The sequence below is a fragment of the Zosterops lateralis genome, assembly GCF_965231275.1.
Source record: "Zosterops lateralis genome assembly, chromosome: W".
NCBI lineage: Eukaryota > Metazoa > Chordata > Aves > Passeriformes > Zosteropidae > Zosterops > Zosterops lateralis.
In genome coordinates, this window is record NC_139801.1 from 25,518,186 (window position 1) to 25,540,326 (window position 22,141).

The window sequence follows — 22,141 nt, forward strand, 5'->3', positions numbered from 1 at the left end:
CGGGGAAGTCAAATCCTCAGTCTCTCCTAATAGTAAGGAGTCTCTGTAAACTATGAAGAAAATACATAAATAACTCAAAATTATAAAGACTATGAAGTCTTAAAACTAAAACAACATAATCCAGGTTAACACACACCCCCCACCAGTGAATATATGAATCATTTCTACCTAAATAAGGTATATTTAACACAAAAAGGAAAACTTTAAAGAAAATTGAACAAAATTTGGTGTTAGGTCCTTTGTACTAGATTCCAGTAGTGGCCCTTCTTTTTTGTCTCCTACAGATGACTACAAAGTACAATTCCACTTGGATATGATGTCTAACAGGGCAATACAGTGGTCACAATACAGCAAAACGTCACACTATGTAAGCAAAAAATATAGCCCATTGCAGAGTTTTCATTAATACACAGGGAGAGCACATAAAAAGGTCATTGGTAATGTGTTACTCTAAGGCTACTTCATGACTGCAAACTGCTAGTGAGCATTAATTTTTTTTTTTTGTCACATTACCTTTGAATAATGGGAAAGCTTAGGTGTTTTATAGTTTTACTCCTTGTACTTAGCTTTTTTAAAATTACAAGGTCACTAAAATTCATGCACACTGAAATAAAAATCATGCAGTAGTTAAGGTAAACCATCCAAGCAAGTTTTATTCATTAATATTCATAAATACACACAGCAGCTTCATTAGAGATTTTTTCATTTTTTTCCTCTTCAGTTTGAATGTGGAGCATTAGGAAAGCTTTTTTGCATGTCAAGCTACAGGACACAGAGCTTTTTTCTCTGCACTGCAACCTATATTTATCTGCTAAAAGTAAAAATTGGTTAAGTGGAAATGATTATCATATATATCTTTTCTCTTTTCCTTTTAATGTACACAATGTAACAAGAGTGACAGACCTGAAATTACAATCACCAAAACAAACCCAAGATAGTTGTTGTCCACTTTCATTGGCAAATACAGCACAGAGGACATTGTCTGCAAAGTGGGATGCCATCAAAGAGGAGGGTCATTTCCTTTGTTATTCTCTTTTAAATTTAGGTTTTCTAAAGCAACATCTAGAGGCATAATATCTACACAGCCCATAGCACCAAAATCAGCAATCTCTCCCCGTTCATCCTCATCTGAGGAGGAACTTTCTTCCTGCATCAAAGTGGACAGTAAAAGCTCTTGAACAAACAAGCTGCGATCTGCCTGTTCACTTTCTTTTGATTGACGCTCTGCTTCTGACATCTTAGGATCATTCAACCTGCAGAGCAACACAGAAAGATAAGACAGGCTTAGTAGTATCATCAACAAAATGGGCTTTTGTTAATTGCCTAAACAGTTGGACAGATGCATGCTGAATAACATCTGAAAGTCATTCCTTTGAAAAACAACCTAGGTACTGCTGCACTTTTGTTGACATGTACAGATCTGACAATATCTGACACTCCTGATGCAAAAAATACAAATATTTAACAAACTTGTTCCTAGATGCTTCAAAAAAATCCTTCATATAAGTAGATTCTAAGGCTGAAGGGGAAAAAAAAAATCTGTTTTCAAAGTTTGTTTCCCCTCAGAGGGATTTTGTTTTAAGGGGCATTAAAATTCTCTAGTCACCTCTTAAGTGCTCATTTTGTCCCCAGGACAACTTCTAAATGCAAGCATGACACAAAATACATTACTACACACAATGCCCAGAGATTCCTAAAGCACAGTACATTATTCCCTTCACTTATCAGTCCATGCACCATCACCTAACAGAAGCAAGAGAATTGCTTGCTTCAGTTCTATCCTAGCTCACAAGATCAGTGACACATTTGCAGACACTTTCCTTAAAGTTATGATTTTCAAAAAGCTTTGGATTGAGATATTATCACAAGTTTTGACAAAAATCAGTATGAGAGCAGGAACTTATCATAACCCCAGTTTCTAGGCACAGAAACTGTTTAAATGCTTTTGTTCTTTCTCAACATGCAACTGAAAAACATCTTCCCCCTTGAATCCAGAAAATCAATATTCTAAACCTCCGAAAAGAGCTGGAATGAGAGTGGGCAACTCTTCTGTAGTAGAATGGACTAGATGATGGTTGTAGGTCTCTTCCAACTGAACTATTCTGTTCTATAGAACTGTAGGATCTAACTATACTTTCTGAAACAGATGCATGCTGGTTATTAATAGCACAATCCTTCTTTGTTTTTTTTTTTTTTTTTTCCCAAAATATTTTATATATAAACCTCTATTCAACCTTCACATTAAAGATTCATTTCCTATTAAATAAAACTAACTTTAAAGTTCTCTCTCCTCACATTATCAGCATAAAAGTTTGAAACATATTATTGTAAAGGCTCTTGTCTTATCAGAAGTAGTAAACAAACACAGGTTAACAAGGCAATATCCCATGTTTCTCTTCAAATTGAGAAACAACAAGTAATATTTATTCATTGCCTAGGAACAAACAGCAGGGCTGAAAAGGTGATGCTACAAATGCAAACAAAAGCATAATGTCTAATCTACAAACTTCATTAGTGATCTGGCAGCAGTTTCACTGAACTCTATGTCCACAACAAGACAAGGAAAACAGAAATGGAAGAAGAGTTAAAATCGCAAACCAAATTACCTCATAAGAAGAAACTGGGAATTCTGTATATTCTGATGATTGTTTTCTGTGTTAGATGTATTGGTTGCTGCTATAGATTGTGTAAGAGTGGTGGGTATGCTGCTTGTGTTAGTGCGTCTAGTTGCATTGCGTGCAGTTTCCAGTTGTTGTCTTGCTGCCTGTGCATGCTGTCTTTCCAACTGCAGTTGCATCTGCAGCTGCTGTAACTGAGAAGCAGAAGGGCCAGAAGAATTGAGTTGCCCTGCAGAACGTCTCACGCCTGATAACTGAGATAAAAGCTCTGCCAGAAAAGAGAGAAGTTTCTACAGTGAAATCTGCTTAAATACATATCACACAACAGCATAATTATGTCCTGAATAACAGTATATCAATTCCTTTGCTTTCTAAAAACTTTCATCAATTAAATTCATGAACAAATTGTATTGATTTGAAAAGCTTCATGGGCTATCCATTACAAGCATCCCATGTCTCAAAACCCATGGGAAGATTAAGAATTATTTAAAGAATTATGTATAAAAAGAGTCGAAGCTTAAAGCTTTTTAAACTGATAAGGGTCAACCTACGGGGAATACCATATAAGCAATATCCTGTGCAAGAATTATCTAAAATTCTATCTTCAAGTTAGTCAAAATAGTTATTAACCCCTTCAATTCTGACTTCAGTTGGTGGCTTTATGCACCTTCAATGCATATTCCAGAGGGAAGCTGTGCTGCAGAAAAGACAAATAGTTATAGCGAATTTTCAGACATTTTTAGAAAATATTCAGTTCAGAAAGGCTTTTTAAATGTTGCATTATATGAAAAATATTTGACCACAGGAGGGTTTTTTTTTGTGCACTTTTTGACCTCTGATCGAAAAAGAAAAATTCTAATGATAAAAAAAGTCAAATCTTGCCTGGATTTCTTTCCTCCAGAGTTCAAGACTGACAAATTATGTCCATGCTAAGCATTTCCCAAGAAAAACATTAATAATAAGCTATTGCCCAGCAATTTGCTACATATTATATTCCACACAAAGTTGTGAGTACTACTTTGTTGTGCATGATACAAGGAGGGCAGAAGTAGTAATTACCTTTTTATCCTATCCATCCAATCCTCATTAAAGCTGTAAGTCATTATTACAGGTAATGAAAATTTTCCTTCCATCTCACTTTCATGATATAATCCTTTAAAACTAGGCTTTTCTTAGGGGAATAAAGCACAATGCAGTAGTTCTTTGCATCTGGAACACTTGGAATGCCAACAGTAAATGCTCAAGTCACTTTTAATCAGCACAGCTAATTATATCACTATCAGCTACCAATAATATTTTATTTCACTAATTACTTATAACAACCACAAGGAGAAAAAAAAATAAATAATGCATACATGTCTGTTACAAGCACAAGTTCTAACTTCTGGTAGTATGTAGTAATTATTACCTCAATACAAAGGAAGACTTCTAACACTGCCAGATAAGACATATTTTTCCTTGCTGTTTGTAAGATCACTTTGAGTACAGCTTAACAGAACCCTAGTAGCAGATGTGAATTTGAGACACAGGCTTGGCATGACACAGACACCCAGCCAGGCTGCACTACATTGTCTGAATGCAAAAAACACAAAAAAAACCCAACCAAAAAACCAAAAAAACCCCAAACGGAAATCCCCCCCCAAAACAACAACAACAAAAAAGACAAGACTCAAAGGAATACCATTTTATTACACATGCTCCTAAATGGGAAGGTCTTGTGAGGCTGAAATAAACCAAGGCAGTCACTTCATGTTTAACTCAGCTAAACTAACACCCACTGTATTGGTAAGAGGAAGTGTTGCACTTCAGGACTCCAGGAGACACAAACATCCTCCCTTCTTGCACCAACTCTAGTGCTTTAAAGACCCACGATCTAACTTAAGTCATTAAGATGACATAAAATTTTTCATCCTCTTTTGCTGGGATATTTTTAGTAACAGGAATGCAGCCTGCAGGTCTGAGAAAGTGATTTTCCCCCTCTATTTGGCATTGGGGCAAAGCCACATCCAGAGTTCTGTGTTCAGTTTTAGGCTCCCCAGGACAAGTGACACATGGACATAACAGAGCAAATCCAGTGGATGGCCACCCAGATCATCAGAAAGCTGGAACATATTACAGGAGGAAAGAGTGGGAGAACTGGTTTTGTTCAGACTGCAAAAGAATGCTTTGTAAGATATCTTACTGCTGTCTGAATCTACCCAAGTGGAAGATACAGAGAGAACTAAGATAGAGATATCAATCTTACACTCATATAGTGAAAAATGGTGTCTAATATTTTACATTAGATCATCAAGTCCAACCCCCCTGCCATGAGCAGGGACATCTTTCACTAGATCAGGTTGTTCAAAGTCCCATCCAACCTGACTTTGAACACTTCCAATGATGGGGCATCCACAACTTCCCTAGGCAACCTGTCCCAGTTACAGTTACCCTCACTGAAAAAAAAAAGTCTTTATTATGTCCAATCTAAACCTATCCTCTTTCAGTTCAAAACTGTTGCCCCTTGTCCTGCCACTACAGGCCCTCATAAAAAACCCCAACTCTGTATTTCTTATAAGTCCCCTTTATATCTTGAAAGGTCGCAATAAGGTATCCCTGGAGCCTTCTCTTCTCCAGCATAAACAACCCAAACTCTCTCACCCTTTCTTCATAGGAGAGGTGTTCCAGCCCTCTGATCATTTTTGTGACCCTCATTTGGACCCACTCCAACAGGTCCATGAGGTCCATGTCTTTTTTGTACTGCTGACCCCAGAGCTTGGCCTTGAACTTCATGAGGTTCCCATGGGCCCACTACTCAAGCCTCTCAAGGTCTCTCTGGATGGCATCCCTTCCCTCTAGGGAATCAACTGCACCACTCAGCTTAGTGTCATCTGCAAACTTGCTGAGGATGTACTCAATCCCTCTGCATCATTGATAAAGATATTAAATAGTACTAGTCCCAATACAGACCCTTGAGGGACACCACTTGTTACTGATTTCCACTTGGACATTGAGCCATTGACTGAAATTCTTTGGATGCAGCCATCCAGCCAGTTCCTTATCTATCTAACAGTCTACCCGTCAAACCTATCTCTCTCCAATTTAGTGGCAAGAATGTTGTGAGGGACAGCATCAAAGGCCTTACAGAAGTCCAGGTATATGACATCTGTAGCTCTTTCCCTGTCTACTAATGCAGTCCCTTCATGATACAAGGCCAGTAGATTAGTTAGGCATGATTTGCCCTTGCCTAGGGCATGTTGGCTGTGTCTAATCCCTGCCTTCCATATGCCATGACATAGCTTCCAGTAGGATCTGTTCCATGACCTTACCAGGCACAGAGATGAGGCTGAATGGTCAGGAGTATCCAGGGTTTTCTCTTTTTAAAAAAAATTAATTGGTTGCATATATTAACATGTGTTATAAGATTTTTCCTAAGGAAGCATTACATAATACATGGATACTGTAAACAGATTGGATTAGTTAAAAATAACAAGCATTAACAGAGATACAAAACTCAACCTAGTCAGACTGAGTGCTGAGCTTGCAATGAACTATGGGTAATCAGACTTTCCAGTTGCAGCCTTCACAGTGGAAAACACAAGACAGTTAAAAACGTAACTTGTTACACAGATTACCTGTAAACAGTTTCTCTCCATTGGACACCTGGAAATAGATTCAGTTCCAAACATATATGAGAGTTTCCATTCTAAACTAAGAGAAAGGTCTGTTACCATGAAGTGTGATGTGGATAATGTGGGGACATGAACTCTGAAGTGTGGGACTTAGATGCTTGTGGGAGATGGGTAGATTTTGGCAGCTGGAGATAGAATTTTTTTTTAAATTTCATTTTAAACACAGAAGAGGGACTGTGTGTTTGAGGGCCTAAGTGTGATATTCATTTGTGAAGGACTGTGCTCAACCCCTCCCTTTCCCCTCAGCAGCTGCAACTCTCCACAGAAGCCTTCATTCAGTCATTTTTGTCTAGTTTGATGGGTTCAGGGAATTAATCGTAAAAGTCCACTTCAGTTTCCTGTTTAAGTGCATTTCATGCAATCGTCTGGAAAGTTTGTTCCACATTAACAGCCTCCTGGGCACTGATTTCAAAGTAGGGGATGTTGTTTTTACTGTAGCACCAGACTCGCATCTGTTTTGTGGTGACTGGTCTGTTTTCTAGGTCAGTCTTGTTTCCCAGCACAAAAAAAGGAGTCCTCAGGATCTCTTGGACTGGCCTGAATTAGGAATTAATCCCTTGGGCTGTCTAGGGTTTTAAATGTGCTGGGGGCCATGACATCAAACACCAGGACGCAGCAGTCTGCTCCCTTGTAGAAGGCAACTCCCAGAGACTGAAATTGTTCTTGGAGTGCTATATCCTATATCTGCATTGTAACTAGCCAGTCATCCACCATGACCTCTTTTGTCAGGAAGCCTGCACCTATCATAGTTTTGTACTGGTTACTGAATTTCTTGTTCACATACTGGTTCATGTGTGATGTCTTTCCCATCCCAGAGTCTCCAATGATGATGACTTTTAGTAACACTTTCTTCCTAGAAGTCATCTTTTACACTAGTGCATGTGCTGTGGCACCTGGCCTGAGACTTGCTGCCCTTTTACTCTTCTAAAAAATGGGTTTGATGTCTTCCTTTTTCTAATGACTGGAGACTTCACCTGACTGCCATGACTTTTCAAATATCATAGAGAGTGGCTTGGCAACTACATCAGCTAATTCACTCAGGACTCTAGGATGCATCTCACCAGGTCCCATACACTTAGGTATGTTCAAGTTCCTCAGGTGGTCATGAACCTGATCTTTACTTACAGTGGGAGGGACTTTGCTCCCCTAGTCCACATCTTGCTCTCCATCCACTCAAAACTTCAAAAGTACATGCATACATGTCATATGAGGAGAGACTAAGAGACCTAGGACTCTTCAGCCTGGAAAAGAAAAGGCTGAAGTGGGAGGAATCTTAACAGTGTATATAAATACTTGGTGGGAGGAAATGAAGAAAAGAAGCCAGACACTGTATTGCCCACTGATAGGACAAGAGGCAATGGGCAGAAATTAAAAAAAAAAATAAATTAAATCCATCTGAACACAAGAAAACACTTTTTACTGTGAGGGTGACCAAATTCTGTAACAGGCTGTCCAGAGAGGCTGTGGAATCCGTTGGTAAGAATATTCAAAACCTGACTGGACGTAGTCCTGAGCAAGCTGCTCTAGGTGGCCTTGCTTGGGGGCGGGGGGGGGACGGATGTTGGATGGGGTTGTAGTAGTTGATCTTAAAAGATCCTTTCAAATGTCAACCATTCTTTGATGCCACCTGTGAACAGGTCAGTCATGGGAATGAGCCTAGAAGTCTCTAAAAGCACAAGCTAAAAGGGCAGTGTTTTTCATTTCAGAAGTTCCAGGTTTAGTCCCTGTAGATAATCCAATTAAGGATACTTTTCATCATTAAATACCCATCAATTATGACATTGGGAAGCATTTAAAATAAACCCAAACCAACAGAAAAATAAGACAACCGTTTTCATCATGGACTTTGTTTCAAAGTCTATTTAAGGAGACTGATCTAAAATCAGTGGTTACAGCTCTTACCAGCTATAGGATCCATGGCTTCTCTATTGCTTGGAGAATACGAACTCTGAGAAGATGAAAGTCCACCACTGGAACTGCTAGTAAAGTGCATGTTTGATCTACGTGCACGGGGGCCTCCCAAACCTCGGCCTGGGTGAAACATTCTACGTACGTGTCGAACACCACTAGATTCATCATAACCAAGCAGTTAAGAAAAGTCTATTGCTTTAAACTATTAAACAGCAAGAACATTTACTATATTGAATAATTGGGCAACACATTTCTCATTCATAAAACAATGATTCAACTTTATAAGCGCAATGTAATCATAGCTATGGTGCCAGTCAGATCTATAGATGTGAACTCAAGGCACCCAGGGCTCCTTGCACCAAATTCATCTTTCCCCGGCTTTTTATCATGTTTTAAAAATGTCAGGATGGATTTTCTGCCTTATGGATTAAAGTTTCTACTAGGTAATGCTACAACTGATGATGCATATTCAGCAGAACATATTACTCAATAGACAAGGATTTTAGCATCAAAATTGGGAAAGAAAGGTATTTAAATACTGAAAATTATCTACAAAATTTTATTGCTGTTCTTACAACACAAATATGTTCTCCCAAGCCAGTCTAGATAAAGCTTCCTTTTACCTTAAGAAGCACTAGTGCAATTAACTACTAAGCTAGGAAATAATGTGCTTATACATATCATATTTTTCCAAATTCTAAACTAGTAGCTTTAGCTCACCTTATCTCCAATTTTCTTATTTTCAAAAATAGCATGCTTATCACTTGTATAAAATCTATTATCTGCAGAAGACTGGTGCCCAATGTCTTATCCCACAATGCACAATTATGGTGTAGAATTCATTTCCTCACTATATTACTGAACTGAAAAATTTAAGACTGGAAAATTAAGACTTCTTTTGGCAAGTAAGAATATCCAGTTACTAGAAATACTTTCAGGAAGAATTTACTCTTTTAAATCTATTATACTATAAAGCATAAAATATTTCACTTTCAGGATTTAGGAAGGGGAGAAAATCTTCCTTGGGACAAAATATAGTTGTCTAGCACAGATTGGTTTGTTCCTCCTTTGAATCTGTTGATACTGGATATTGGTAGTGACAGAACATTGTCACTAATATTTTACTGATTGACTGCTGCTCTCAGTTTGGGAAGCTTTCCATAGCTTCATCTGACAGAAAAATTCCCTGATTCTGGTCTTTTTTAAAAGTAAACTTGGTCAATAAGATAACTAGAACATTCTTAATATAAATACTTTGAAAAATTACAGCCTTGGTCTCATTTAGAAAAGTATTGTAGTAGCTTGCTAACTGCACCTTTCAAAGTGCTTTCAAGAAAAAACAACATTATTTAAATATACTAGTCAAGAGTATATTGATGTCTCACCCAACCATGCTGGGGTTAACAAAGCATTTGGAACTCTTAACTCATTGCAAATATTATACTGAAAACAACCAAGCTAGAACCATTTACAAGGTCAAGACTAAAGCCATGTTTTAAACAGTAAAACAGTTGAAAATTGTTTAAGAAAGAAACTGGAATTTAAAGAGCTGTCCAGTCTCCAGGGATAAAGGTGGTATCTTGCAGTGTCTGCACAGGATTCTTCACGAGAAATATGTGCAGCCATTTAAAATAGCTTTAAACACCCTCCTAACTGCTACACCAAAGATGATATCATTTCCTAAGCTGATAGCAACTGAGGAGGGGGAAATCTCTCCCCCATTTCTTCCTTTTAGTCTTAGCTGTCAGAAGATGTGAAATAGCACACAACATGGAACAACTAGTCCAGAAACTCTATCAATTTTTGTGAACTCGGCAACACTGATTGCTAAAGTAATGTTGTATGGAAACTTTCACATGCATTTCCTATAATTATTTATATAGACTCCCCCCATCAGTTTTGTGATGACAAACACTGTGGCCTTACTCAGTAACTGAAAAGATTATTCTGATTTCTTCAGATCTTATGTAGCTAATAATAAATATACATTTCCCAATTAAAAGTTATCTGACATCACTGATGTAGGAGGGGAAGTAAAAGCTCCAGAAGCATGAATTCTAATCCAACACCTCATCCCCTTCAATAGGAAGTCAATTTCACTGTGTAATTTGGACTCACAATTGAAATGATAAAAAATTTAAATACAGACAACAACCAAAGTAAAACCATTTCCTCTAATGTTGCTAGTAGTAGATATAATTAACTTGAGTTATTAGGCTGCCTTTTTTTTATAAGAAGCCCTGAACACAAAAGGGCACTATCAAATTACACTAGGAGTGCATTTTTTAAAATGAGATACAGAAAGATCACTTAATGAACTTTATATGATGGTCTGTACTTCCATGAAGAGTATCTTCTGAAATCATGTTGTAAGTCTTTGTACAGCAAAAAACAAGTCACATTACTATTCCTAAGACAAAGTAACAGAAAAAAACCTGTATTTAGAAGTGCAAAGAAACTGACAGTTTGAACAGTTCAGTCATCGAGAGTAGTTATAGCACTACAATTTGCAGTTAACAAAGATAGCCCTAATCCCTAGGAAGTCTCCTGATAGGTCTTCTAGTCATATCTTTAAAAAAGTCAATAAATAAGAGGCTGAAACTCCCCTATTGAGATACAGTAATAAAACTAACCAAACATTTAAGATCCCTCAATTTCGAAGTTCAAAGCATTCTCTAACACATGCTTTTGGTGAAATCTGCTTTCAGTCCTGTAATTATCTATAAAACACTATTGCATCTGGATTGCTGCTTTCCCAGACACAAAATGACATCAGAACTAATGGCCAAGAAGGGTAAAAATTGCACAAAGAAGCAGTTGAGTGTCAGAAAGATCTTAGCTTTCACTATCAGAAATTAAACAAAAATACACACCCACATTGTCAAGCAACACCTAAAGCCTATTCAGTCTGATGGAGATTATATATATATATACATATAAAAAATTCAGACATATAGTTCCCCTATAACTAAACACCAATTCTAAAAAATAAGCTAAACCAATGTAGCCACTTGACTACAGAAGTCAGAACAAGTAGTTACAGCTAGGATAATGAACAGTCTATCCCTTTTCTCTCAACTTAAGAAAGGATATTAAATCTCTAGGAGCTCTGTGTTCCAGTGTAAGATGAGCTGCAAAGTCATCTGTGACATGATTAGGATCCCCTCCAGGTAATGCTGCACATATTGGACAGATCTGAAACAACAAAGTGAGAAAAAAACAAAAACAAGCACAACCAACTTTACACAAATCACAATTCAGAGTTGATCACTTAACATGGATTCTTATACTTTAAATATCACATTCTAATCCTACACCTAAACAACCACAATTTAAAACAGTAAATGTGTTCAAACAGCTGTTAATTGTAGCATCTTTTAAAGTGTCACTTTTCCTTGTAATTATGCTTTTAATAATACCATGGAAATCAAAAAGTAAAATTTTCAAATCCTATCTGCAATGTTTCAGCTTTCAATATTGTCTTTATATGTCAATTCCAGCACAGATAGTAGGTCTAATTACACAGGATTACTGCTTGAATGTACCTACATATGACATTATCAAGTTCATTTACTGCTCTTTGTATCCCCAATCGACTTCTCATTCATCTCACCAGTGAAGTGTAGGAAGGAAAATGAAACCAGAAGTGAATATTCATTAAAGTATCCCAACTGAGACCACCTACCACAGTAACAGAAGTAGAAATTTGGCAGAGAAACTCCTTATTCCTACCAAGTATTTTGAGAGATAGCATTATGGTCTTGTTTTTCTCTTAAGCCTAAACCCACATTTAAAAAAAAGTCTAGGGACACTTACTGTCATAGCAATCTTCATTTATTATTTTGATTTTTTTCCCCCAATGACTGCAACCACCTGAGAGAAGTGTGCCTTAAGTCCTTTGCAACAGTGTGCTGGTTTTGCATTGATTGACATTTAGTGAGAAGGGAAGAAGCCACGCACAGAAACTATTTTTTTCTAAGAGGAGCTGCTAAGAGTCTTCTCCGTGCCTGACAAAACCAAAACCCTCTAAAGTTTGAGCCTGCTTTGCTCTTCTCCTAATCCTATTGAGGCATTGATTTAGAAGAATTAAAGACTGTAGTCAAAATAGATAGTGCTGAGATAATGTAGCTAAGACTTCCCTTTTGCTAACAGAAGCCAGACTGAAGGAACTGATAAATCTTGGAAGGAACTGATAAATCAGGGAAGCTGTCAAACTAGGCTTTTGCATCCTGAATAATCAATAGACCCCATGAATACAATACAATCATAAATCAAACAGTCCTGGAAAAAACAGGATTAAGCTGTCACGAACACTAAAGGTTAAAAAGTCAAGGGAGGAAGACCCATCTTACTTCATCATTTTGGGACCCCACCCTATAAAAAAGACCACCGACCCATTTTAAAGAACAAACTACGCATGCTTGATGGCTTTTTGGGCTAATTTCCATACGAAGCGGGGAATGGGAGGTACCAGAGTTATGAATATGCATTTGTAGTTTGGGTATTCAATACTCCTGTACATAAAAGACCCTGTGATGATCTGTAAATTGCGCGTGTGTTTTTGGGAGCTATCCCACTGCCCGGCGTCATAATAAACATACACTTTCTAACTTTAAACTGTTAGAGAGTCTTTGTCCGTCATAGTTGGATATTGGTATTAGATCAATATCCATAGTTTTTTAATAAATCATTTTGGCGAGCCAGGCAGGAGAACTGCTCTCTCTGGCCGTGGGGCCGGTGGGGTCTAGGACCCCTCAAGGCGCCTGCCCGAAGTTTTCGGGGTGAGGGCTCCTCAGACCTTCTCGTCCACCCGGGGAAAGACCAGAACCTCCTGGAACTACGGACAAAAGGTATGTTTAAAGAAAAACGTATTGAATGCAGGTACCTTTGAATACAGGCAGCTTATAAGTCATAAGAGACGTCTTATGCAAAGCAGAGGCCTGACTGGGTTTTGGAATCTCCGAGGAGTGTTGTATGGTTGTGTTCCAGGTAAAGCTGGTCACTTGTTGGCTGCATCCCGAGTGGGGGGGCAGTGGCAGCACAGAGCTGCCGGTCTTGGTTATAGGAGCGTAGTGGCTCCAATTTCGGTTTGTATTTTAAAAAGTGCACTTTGGTAATCCATAATCTGAGAGGCTAGCCCGAGTTTGAGACGTGGAGAGTCCTGTCTTGGTCACGGTCCCGCATGCCGGCTGTGTGTGTATTACGAATGAATTTGTGTCTGTTTGGGTTTTTTTTTTTTTTTGGTTGTGTGCTTAAGTGACTGTATGTGTTGTGGATTGTGAAGGTTTGTGTTGTAGGCGTTTTGGTTTGTGTGATTTTAAAACTTGCTACTAACCCTTGTAAGTGTTACAAATTTAAAGTTGTAAGAGATTTTAAAACCCCCGCCGATCCACGGAAGGATATCTCTGTCTGAAAAAGCGGAGGGATTCGGAGTGCTTACGCCGTGACTGGAGGGTGTCACGGAGAGCGCTGTAATTTGTGACTGCATAACTGATAGTGTGATTTTAATCAGTGTGTTGTTCAGTAGAAAAACATCTGTGGGTAAATAAACTGTTTATTGTTTATTAGAAAAACAAGCAAGTGTAAAAGAGTTTTGGGTGTTCTTTTGTGCTTTTTGCAAGCCTATTTCTGACATATCACAGTGATCGGGCAGGAATCTGAGTTGCCCTGGTGACCGGCAGGGAGCCAGGATTTGTAGCCTCAGGCTGTGTCTTTGAAATTCTGAAAAAAGCCTGATGTGTTTGTTTTAACTGTTGTTTGTTTGTGGAATGCAGTTTTAATTGTAAAAAGAGCCAGAACTGCCTGATCGGGAAACCCCCCCTTTTTCCTCAGTGCAGAAAATTTGTGGAGTGTTTTTGATCGGAGACGCTGTGTTAAAATCTTTAACTAAGTGAGTTTGAAGTCATCAGAACCCATTGTTTTGTGAGCTTAAAAAATTGCTATCACATAAACAGGTTTTGGTGAAGGGGGAAAGGACCTAGTCTGGTAGTTTTGTGCAAGAAAAGCAGAGAACCCAGAACTTATACCTAATGCCGGCAGAAGAAGATGAAAGATTTTTGCTGCTGAGATACGCAGGCGAAATAGTTCACGCTGCGTTCTGTAACATTAATAACCAGTAATTTGAATTAAGTGTCTGGGTAATTGTGTGGGGTTTTTCTTTTAAATAAAAATACTTTTTCCTTTTTTTATGTAAACATAAATTCTTTCTTCAACAGCTGGTGCTTTGAGCCTTGTTTACATATTGCTAACTTTTTTTAAGATTAACAAGCTGGGGTTTTTTTCCCTTTTTCTGGTTAAACTATATGCCCAGGAATAGGAAGCACAAGAATTGAAAAGCTGGTTCAAAGAGTTCCCCTGCCCAGGGACGGAATTTCAGAAACCCTAAAAATTAATAACCAGTAATTTGGATTAAGTGTCTAGGCAATTGTATGGGGTTTTGCTTTTAAATAAAAAGAATTTTTCCTTTTAAAAAATTCTTTCTTCAACAGCTGGTGCTTCGAGCCTTGTTTTAAAGAATACATATTGCTAACTTTTTGTTTTAAGAGTAACAAGCTGTTCTTTCCCTTCTTCCGGTTAAACTATATGCCCAGGAATAGGAGGCACAAGAAGTGAAAAGCTGGTTCAGGAGAGCTCCCCCTGCCCAGGGAACGAATTTCTAACTTAAAAAAAAAACCAAAAAAAACCCAAAAACAAAAACAAAACACCTCTAAGCATGGGGGCAAATGAGAGTAGAGAGGTCCCTAAAGGGAGCCCTTTGGGGTGCATTTTAACACACTGGAAAGAGCTGGCGGGCTATGATGGTGCAGAAACCAAGAGAGAGCTGGTTAAGTTATGCACACAGTGGTGGCCACTTTAAAAACTTGATGAGGGAGTGAAGTGGCCAGCGAATGGTACACTGGACTATGAGACACTTACAGTTAATGCTTTTCCTGCGGCAGGAACAAAAGTGGTCAGAGGTGACTTATGCAGATATGTTTTTCAGCCTCCGAAATCACCCTGAGTGGCAAAGGGATTGTGGAATGAGAAACGTTGTTGCAGCACCTGCTCGATAAATCAGAGGTGCACACATCCCGACAAGGTATACCAAGTAGAGGCTTTGGAACAAGAGACAGCAGACATACTTAAACCACCCCCAAAAAGACAGGAAAGGAGGAGGGTGGTGGAAAATGCAGATTCAGGACCACCACTGACTCCAACCTCCCCCACTTCATCTTCCACAGCAACTGAACTATATCCACCACTACCTAGTAGTGACAGTGAGTGGGATGAACCTGAACCTCCCCCGTCAGCTCCCAAACTTCCCCCACAAGGGCCTATAGCATCAAGAACCTGAAAACAAACCAGAGGAGTCATACAAGCACCTCTAAGACAAGCAATGACCTCTGATGGAGAGACAAAACTGATTAAGGTCCCCTTTTCCTCAATTGATTTAGAGATTTGGGAAAAGGGTGCTAAGGGCTATCGAAGTGATCCAATAGAAGTTGCTTAGAAAATGAAGTTTATAATCAAGCAGCATTTACCTGATTGGGCAGACCTCCAATTGCTGCTTGATGCCATAACAGAGAAAAAGAAATAGAATTCTTGATAGACACAAGGGCAATAAAACCCTAACACCTGTAACCAGTAACTATGTTATGGTAAAAGGAGCGACTGGCCAACCTGAGAGGGCTTACTTTTGCAAACCATTGAAGTTTAAATTGGGGAAACAATGGGGAATCCATCGATTTTTATATATGCCTAATGCTCCATCTGCACTTTTGGGCAGAGATCTGCTAGAGCAGCTGGAAGCAAAAATAATATTTAGGAATGGGGAAATTATTTTGGAGGTAAAGGATCAACAATATGTAGAACTATTAAGTTTAATGATGATAACTGTTGGAGTCCAGGGCATCCCTCTGGGCGCCCTGGGAAGTCACAGACCTCGGTAGAGAGGCCTGGGACCCGAAAATGAGGGTCTGGGGTCTGTGCAGGGGGATTTGCCTGGCACAGAGCCCAGGAAGACACAGTCTTTGATTTTGGTCCATGAGAAAAACATCCAACAGAGAGAAGAATTGCAAGTCACAAAGGTGTTACTGAGAGTAGTGTAGTTATCACTGTGCAGAAGATTTTGTAGTTATGGATTTTTAGAATGTAGATGCAAAGGGACAAGATGGTGATTTTAGGGCAGTGCCCTGGGTTCTTCTTCTTCTCCCTTGGCATCCATCTTCTGCAGTGATGTGGGCACAAAATAGTTTCAGTGGATTGGATCAAAGTAGAAATGACCGTGTTAGTATAGGTGATAGGCATTGGCACAGAATTGTAAACAATGGGTACGTAGTTATCTGTATAAGAGGTAGCGACCTCCCATCACAGGGGGGAGTCGCCTCGTGTCCGAGCTGCTGAGAACACCATGGCCGGACACAGGGGAGTCGCCTTGTGTCCGAGCTGCAGTGGACATCACGGCAGGACACAGGGGATGGGGAGTCACCTCGTGTCCAGGCTGCTGTGAACACCATGGCCGGACACAGAGAATTGTAAGATAAGAACTAATAAACAACGCGAGAAACCAGAAAACCAAGACCTTGAGACTCCCTTCATTCTCGCGCCGAACACCGAACACCGAGCTCAGCACAGAACACAGAGACACAGAGTCAGACAGCAGACCCTAAATCCTTCAGAGGTCCAGAGGGAAAATCACTCCCTTCGTGCCCACACGAACCACCAGCCAGCCTTGGAATCACGGGTAGAAACAACCAGATTAAACCCCGAGAGATAACCAAGGAAATCGAAGTTGCAAATAAAGAAAAGAATTTCAGTAAAATAATAGATCAGGTGTTTCTGGGAGTGTGGGCCTCTGACATACCAGGCTGAGCAAAGAATGCACTACCAGTACAGATCAAACTTAAGGAAGGAGAACAGCCAGTAAGGGTTAAACAATATCCCCTAAAAAAAAGAAGATAGGAGAGGGATTAGTCCAATTATTGAAAATTTTTTGAAGATAGGACTATTGAGGAAGTGTCAGTCTGATTTCAACACTCCTGTCTTACCAGTGAAGAAGCCTGACGGGTCATACAGGCTAGTACAAGACTTAAGAGCTGTCAACAAAATAACTGAAGATCTGTACCCAGTAGTTGCCAATCCTTATACACCGCTGACTCGCTTAACACCTGAGTTAACCTGGTTTACCGTTTTAGATTTAAAAGATGCCTTCTTTTGCCTCCCTCTCCATGAAGCCAGCCAGAAAATTTTCGCATTTGAGTGGAAAAACCCCAAAACTGGACGAAGAACTCAGCTCACATAGTGCGTTCTTCCCCAAGGTTACAAGAACTCCCCCACCATATTTGGGGAACAGCTTGCAAAGGATTTGGAGTCTTAGGAACCCCCACCAGGAGAAGGACAGCTACTCCAGTACGTGGATGACCTGCTGATAGCCACACAGATCCAAAGAACATGAGTGGACCGGACGGTAAGCCTCCTAAACTTTTTGGGCTTGCAGATCCCAGAAGAAAGCCCAGCTAGTGAGGCAAACAGTCATTTACCTGGGTTAAGGAAGCTATTTAAGCCTTTGACCAACTAAAGAAGGCCGTCATGTCAGCTCCAGCCCTGGGACTTCCAGACATGAGTACACGGTTCCTAAAGGATGGCCAGAGTGCCTCAGAGCTGTTGAATTCACTCTAAGCCAGAAGATGCCTGTACTAGTGTCCCATACAATGTCTGCAGTCCTTGAAGAAAAGGAGGACATTAAATCTCCCCACAGAGATTCCTAATGTACCAAGCTATACTGGTAGAACAAGACGATGTTAAGATTGTGGTAACTAACATTGTGAACCCAGCTTCCTTCCTCAGCGGGAGTATAGGAGAACCAGTGATCCACGACTGCCTGGAGACCATCGAAACCACCTACTCCAGTCACCCGGATCTGAAGGACACTCCGATTGAGGATGCTGAGACCTGGTTTACTGCCAGAAGCAGCTACGTTGTCAGTGGAAAGAGGCATGCTGGGTATGCAGTTACCACCAGCAGAGAGGTAATAGAGTCCGGACCATTGCCCACCAACACCTCTGCACAGAAGGCTGAAATCATCGCCTTGATCCGAGCCTTGGAGCTAGCAAAAGGCAAAGAAATTAACATCTATACGGATTCAAGATACACGTTTGGGGTAGTCCATGCACATGGAGCCATTTGGAAGGAGAGAGGACTATTAAATTCACATGGGAAAAGCATTAAACACTCAGAAGGAATCCTAAAGCTGCTAGATGCTGTGCAGCTACCTGAGAGAGTAGCAGTCATGCACATCAGATCGCATCAAAAAGTGAGCTCTGAATTAGAGGAAGGGAACATGCTGACAGACAGAGAGGCAAAAGACGCAGCTAAAGGTGAGGTGCCCAATGAGACAATTGAGGCAGCACTTATCCCAGATGGAAAAATTTCAATTGAAGGTAAACCAGTATACAATAAGAAGGATAAGAAACTTATTAAAGCAGAAAAAGCAAATTATAATCAGGAAGGGTGGGCTGTGACAGAGGAAGGGAAACTTGTAGTACCCTCCTATTTGTTATGGTCATTAGTGCAAAGGGAACATGAGAAAACACACTGGGGAATAGATGCCTTGTATAGTTATTTGAAAGAAAGAATTATGGCCAGAAAATTACAAGGTACAGTGATACAGGTAACCCGTCAGTGTAGTCTTTGCCTCCGAACTAATCCCAAAAATACCCCAAAGCCAAAAATGGGACAAATTGGAAAAGGCTGTGGGCCTGGGCAACAATGGCAAATTGATTTTACAGAGCTGCCCAGGAAGGGAGGATATCGTTACCTATTGGTGTTAACTGATACCTTTTCAGGATGGCCAGAAGCATTTCCTGCCAGGACAGCTAAGGCCCGAGAAGTGACCAAAGCACTGTTGCAAGAAATAATACCGAGGTTTGGAGTTCCAGCCACCATATCCTCAGATAGAGAGCCACACTTTGTTTCAAAAATTGTACAACAAATAAGTAACCACCTGGGAATAGACTGGGAATTGCATACTCCATACCATCCACAATCTAGTGGCCAAGTGGAAAAAATGAACCACTTGATTAAATTACAAATTGTGAGGTTGGGACAAGAAGTTAATTTGCCCTGGCCCCAGACTCTCCCATTGGCATTATTACGAATTCGGACAAAACCAAGGGCAAAAGAAAAACTAAGTCCTTTTGAAATATTGTATGGAAGACCGTATGCAGTTCAAGACGGAACAGCACCCATGCAAGTAGGGGAGGAAATCCTACACAAGTATATGGTGGCCCTAAATAGACAACTTAGAGAAATTGAGAAATATGTGGCTGGAGCTCAAAACAGGGAATTAGATGGGCCAGTACATGATATACAACCTGGGGATTATGTATATGTTAAGTCTTTTGCAGAAAAGACCTTGGAACCACAGTGGGAAGGACCATTCCAGGTGCTTCTCACCACCTTCACTGCAATCAAAATTAAAGAACAAAAGGCCTGGATCCATCACTCCCGAGTGAAGAAAGCCCCAGAAGGAATCTGGAAGATCACACCAGGTGATGACGAACTGAAACTGAAGCTCACTCGGAACCACGAATAGAAGGCCTAATAATTATTATGGACATCATGTGGAAAGTTGTAATTATTGCAGTAATAACTATAGCAAGGGTCAACGCAATACCACATAGGTACAATGTGACTGAGATAAACAGATGTCAAGGAAAAGCTTATGATGCTTACTCTCGTAAGGCTTTGAATAAGATGCTAAGAGTTACGAATGCAAGCTTATGGGAAGGAAGAAATGTTTGGGGGTGTGAGTATGCATTCGTACAGGATGGGTTCCACGAGGCTTACCACCCGCCCATGAGACCCATCCAGATTAGTCCTGAATGCTGTGACAAATGCTTGAGTAAATGTCCTAAATTTAGACTCAAAATAGAGGGGTGTGCAATAAGAGGGTATGACATCAACTTTAACATTACTCAAGTATGTACTGAGCTCCATAAGAACCAAACCAAGATGATTCCACCAGTGCCAAGAAAAGCTGTGATCCCCAGGTGCCATCTATCCGAGAAGTAGAGGATTTTTAGAACTAAGAGAGATCTCTCACTGGGGTGCTAGGAACAGGGTTGGGAGTATTTCACCTATAACCCTGTGACTAGTACAGTGACAGCCTTTGTTTTAACTACACATGCCAATAGTCCCCTAAAGATTAAATCATGAGGGAACTGTATTGTACCCTTCTGAACACCGAATGTGAGCACAAGAAATTGAAGGAAAATGGCAAACTGTTAATCTAGAGCCCTGTACTGCAAGAAGACAGTTAGGATCTGTCACTTTGAGACAAACAGAAAACTTCACTGGTGTATACAGGGCAAGGTTGTGTCTGTCCAAAGACAGCATGCCACATCATAGAAATAGACAACCAAGTTGTAACCCAATTCAATTTGTGTGTTTGCAATTTTGTTAGAATTAAGGGATGTGATTTTTCCTATTGGGCACCTGTAAGATACTGCCTGTACCCATAGGAACATCCCAGATTGAAAGAAATCTTAAAGGAAATTAAGGAAGAGGGAAGAACGACATTAATTACAATTCACCATGACACAGAAACCATCAAAGGAGTATTTAAGAGGCTTGAGGAACATTTGTCCCATCATTGGTGGGATGTGCTTTTTGGGTGGTCTCCAACAGCAACTGGTATACTAAATGCCTTAGTCCACCCTATAGTTGTGTTGCTTATTTTGGTTAGTATAAGTTTAGTTTTATCTGTTGTGATGCTTGTTTGGAATTGGAGGATGCTACGACGAATAGCAGCCTTAACCTCATTATCAAAAGCGTATGGCTTGGTCTTGAGAGACACTAGCTGTACAGATTGGATTGATGAGGAAGACTCTTTTGAGTAAAAGAATTTACTCACTTTAAAAAAGAGAAGTGGGGAAAATGAGGCATTGATTTAGAAGAATTAAAGACTGTAGTCAAAATAGATAGTGCTGAGATAATGTAGCTAAGACTTCCCTTTTGCTAACAGAAGCCAGACTGAAGGAACTGATAAATCTTGGAAGGAACTGATAAATCAGGGAAGCTGTCAAACTAGGCTTTTGCATCCTGAATAATCAATAGACCCCATGAATACAATACAATCATAAATCAAACAGTCCTGGAAAAAACAGGATTAAGCTGTCACGAACACTAAAGGTTAAAAAGTCAAGGGAGGAAGACCCATCTTACTTCATCATTTTGGGACCCCACCCTATAAAAAAGACCACCGACCCATTTTAAAGAACAAACTACGCATGCTTGATGGCTTTTTGGGCTAATTTCCATACGAAGCGGGGAATGGGAGGTACCAGAGTTATGAATATGCATTTGTAGTTTGGGTATTCAATACTCCTGTACATAAAAGACCCTGTGATGATCTGTAAATTGCGCGTGTGTTTTTGGGAGCTATCCCACTGCCCGGCGTCATAATAAACATACACTTTCTAACTTTAAACTGTTAGAGAGTCTTTGTCCGTCATAGTTGGATATTGGTATTAGATCAATATCCATAGTTTTTTAATAAATCACTATCTCGCAGCAGAAAAGGAGTAAATAATTCTAGTGAGTGCATTGGCGTTTAGCCAACATTAGACCCACTACACACACTTTTGCAGGCTGGTCTTCAAGCTTGACAGATCGCATGTTAATAAGCCAGAAAGGAGAAACTGATGTAGTATATGCTAGGTCTTAACTACTCTTCCAAGGATATTAACCTGGACTTTGCAACTGATAAGGCTGTAAATTAAGGGGGAGACTCCAGACTGGGAGGGGTGAGGGAATCAATAGAACCATACAAACCTATGAAGAGAAATGCAGGGGGAAGGGAGAGCCAGGCGAAACAAAGGGGAGGGTAGACAGAAACGTGTATAAAGTGGACTGGTCACATGTAAAACAGAGATGGTCAGTATGTTTGTCTGACTGAGCCTG

At 39.9% G+C, this 22,141-nt stretch overlaps 1 protein-coding gene and 1 pseudogene across 4 annotated transcripts in view; both read right to left on the bottom strand.

The window, feature by feature from the left end:
- Positions 1 to 612: 612 nt before the first annotated feature.
- LOC310922193 (E3 ubiquitin-protein ligase KCMF1-like) overlaps positions 613 to 22,141 on the bottom strand; it is a 65,486-nt gene continuing 43,957 nt past the window's right edge. For 2 of the 3 annotated variants that reach the window (XM_083882616.1, XM_083882614.1), the window contains exons 4-7: positions 11,294 to 11,395; positions 8,192 to 8,366; positions 2,607 to 2,886; positions 614 to 1,253 (exon numbers count right to left, since the gene is read on the bottom strand). In XM_083882616.1, the coding sequence (XP_083738742.1) occupies positions 1,001 to 1,253; positions 2,607 to 2,886; positions 8,192 to 8,366; positions 11,294 to 11,395 (810 nt within the window). In that variant the 3' untranslated portion in view covers positions 614 to 1,000. Of the gene's footprint in view, positions 1,254 to 2,606; positions 2,887 to 8,191; positions 8,367 to 11,293; positions 11,396 to 22,141 lie in introns of all 3 variants that reach the window. The other variant, XM_083882615.1, reaches the window with a different exon arrangement.
- LOC310922197 (ras-related protein Rab-7a-like) lies at positions 2,897 to 8,177 on the bottom strand (annotated as a pseudogene). The gene has a single exon. The product of its transcript is annotated as a ras-related protein Rab-7a-like (transcript).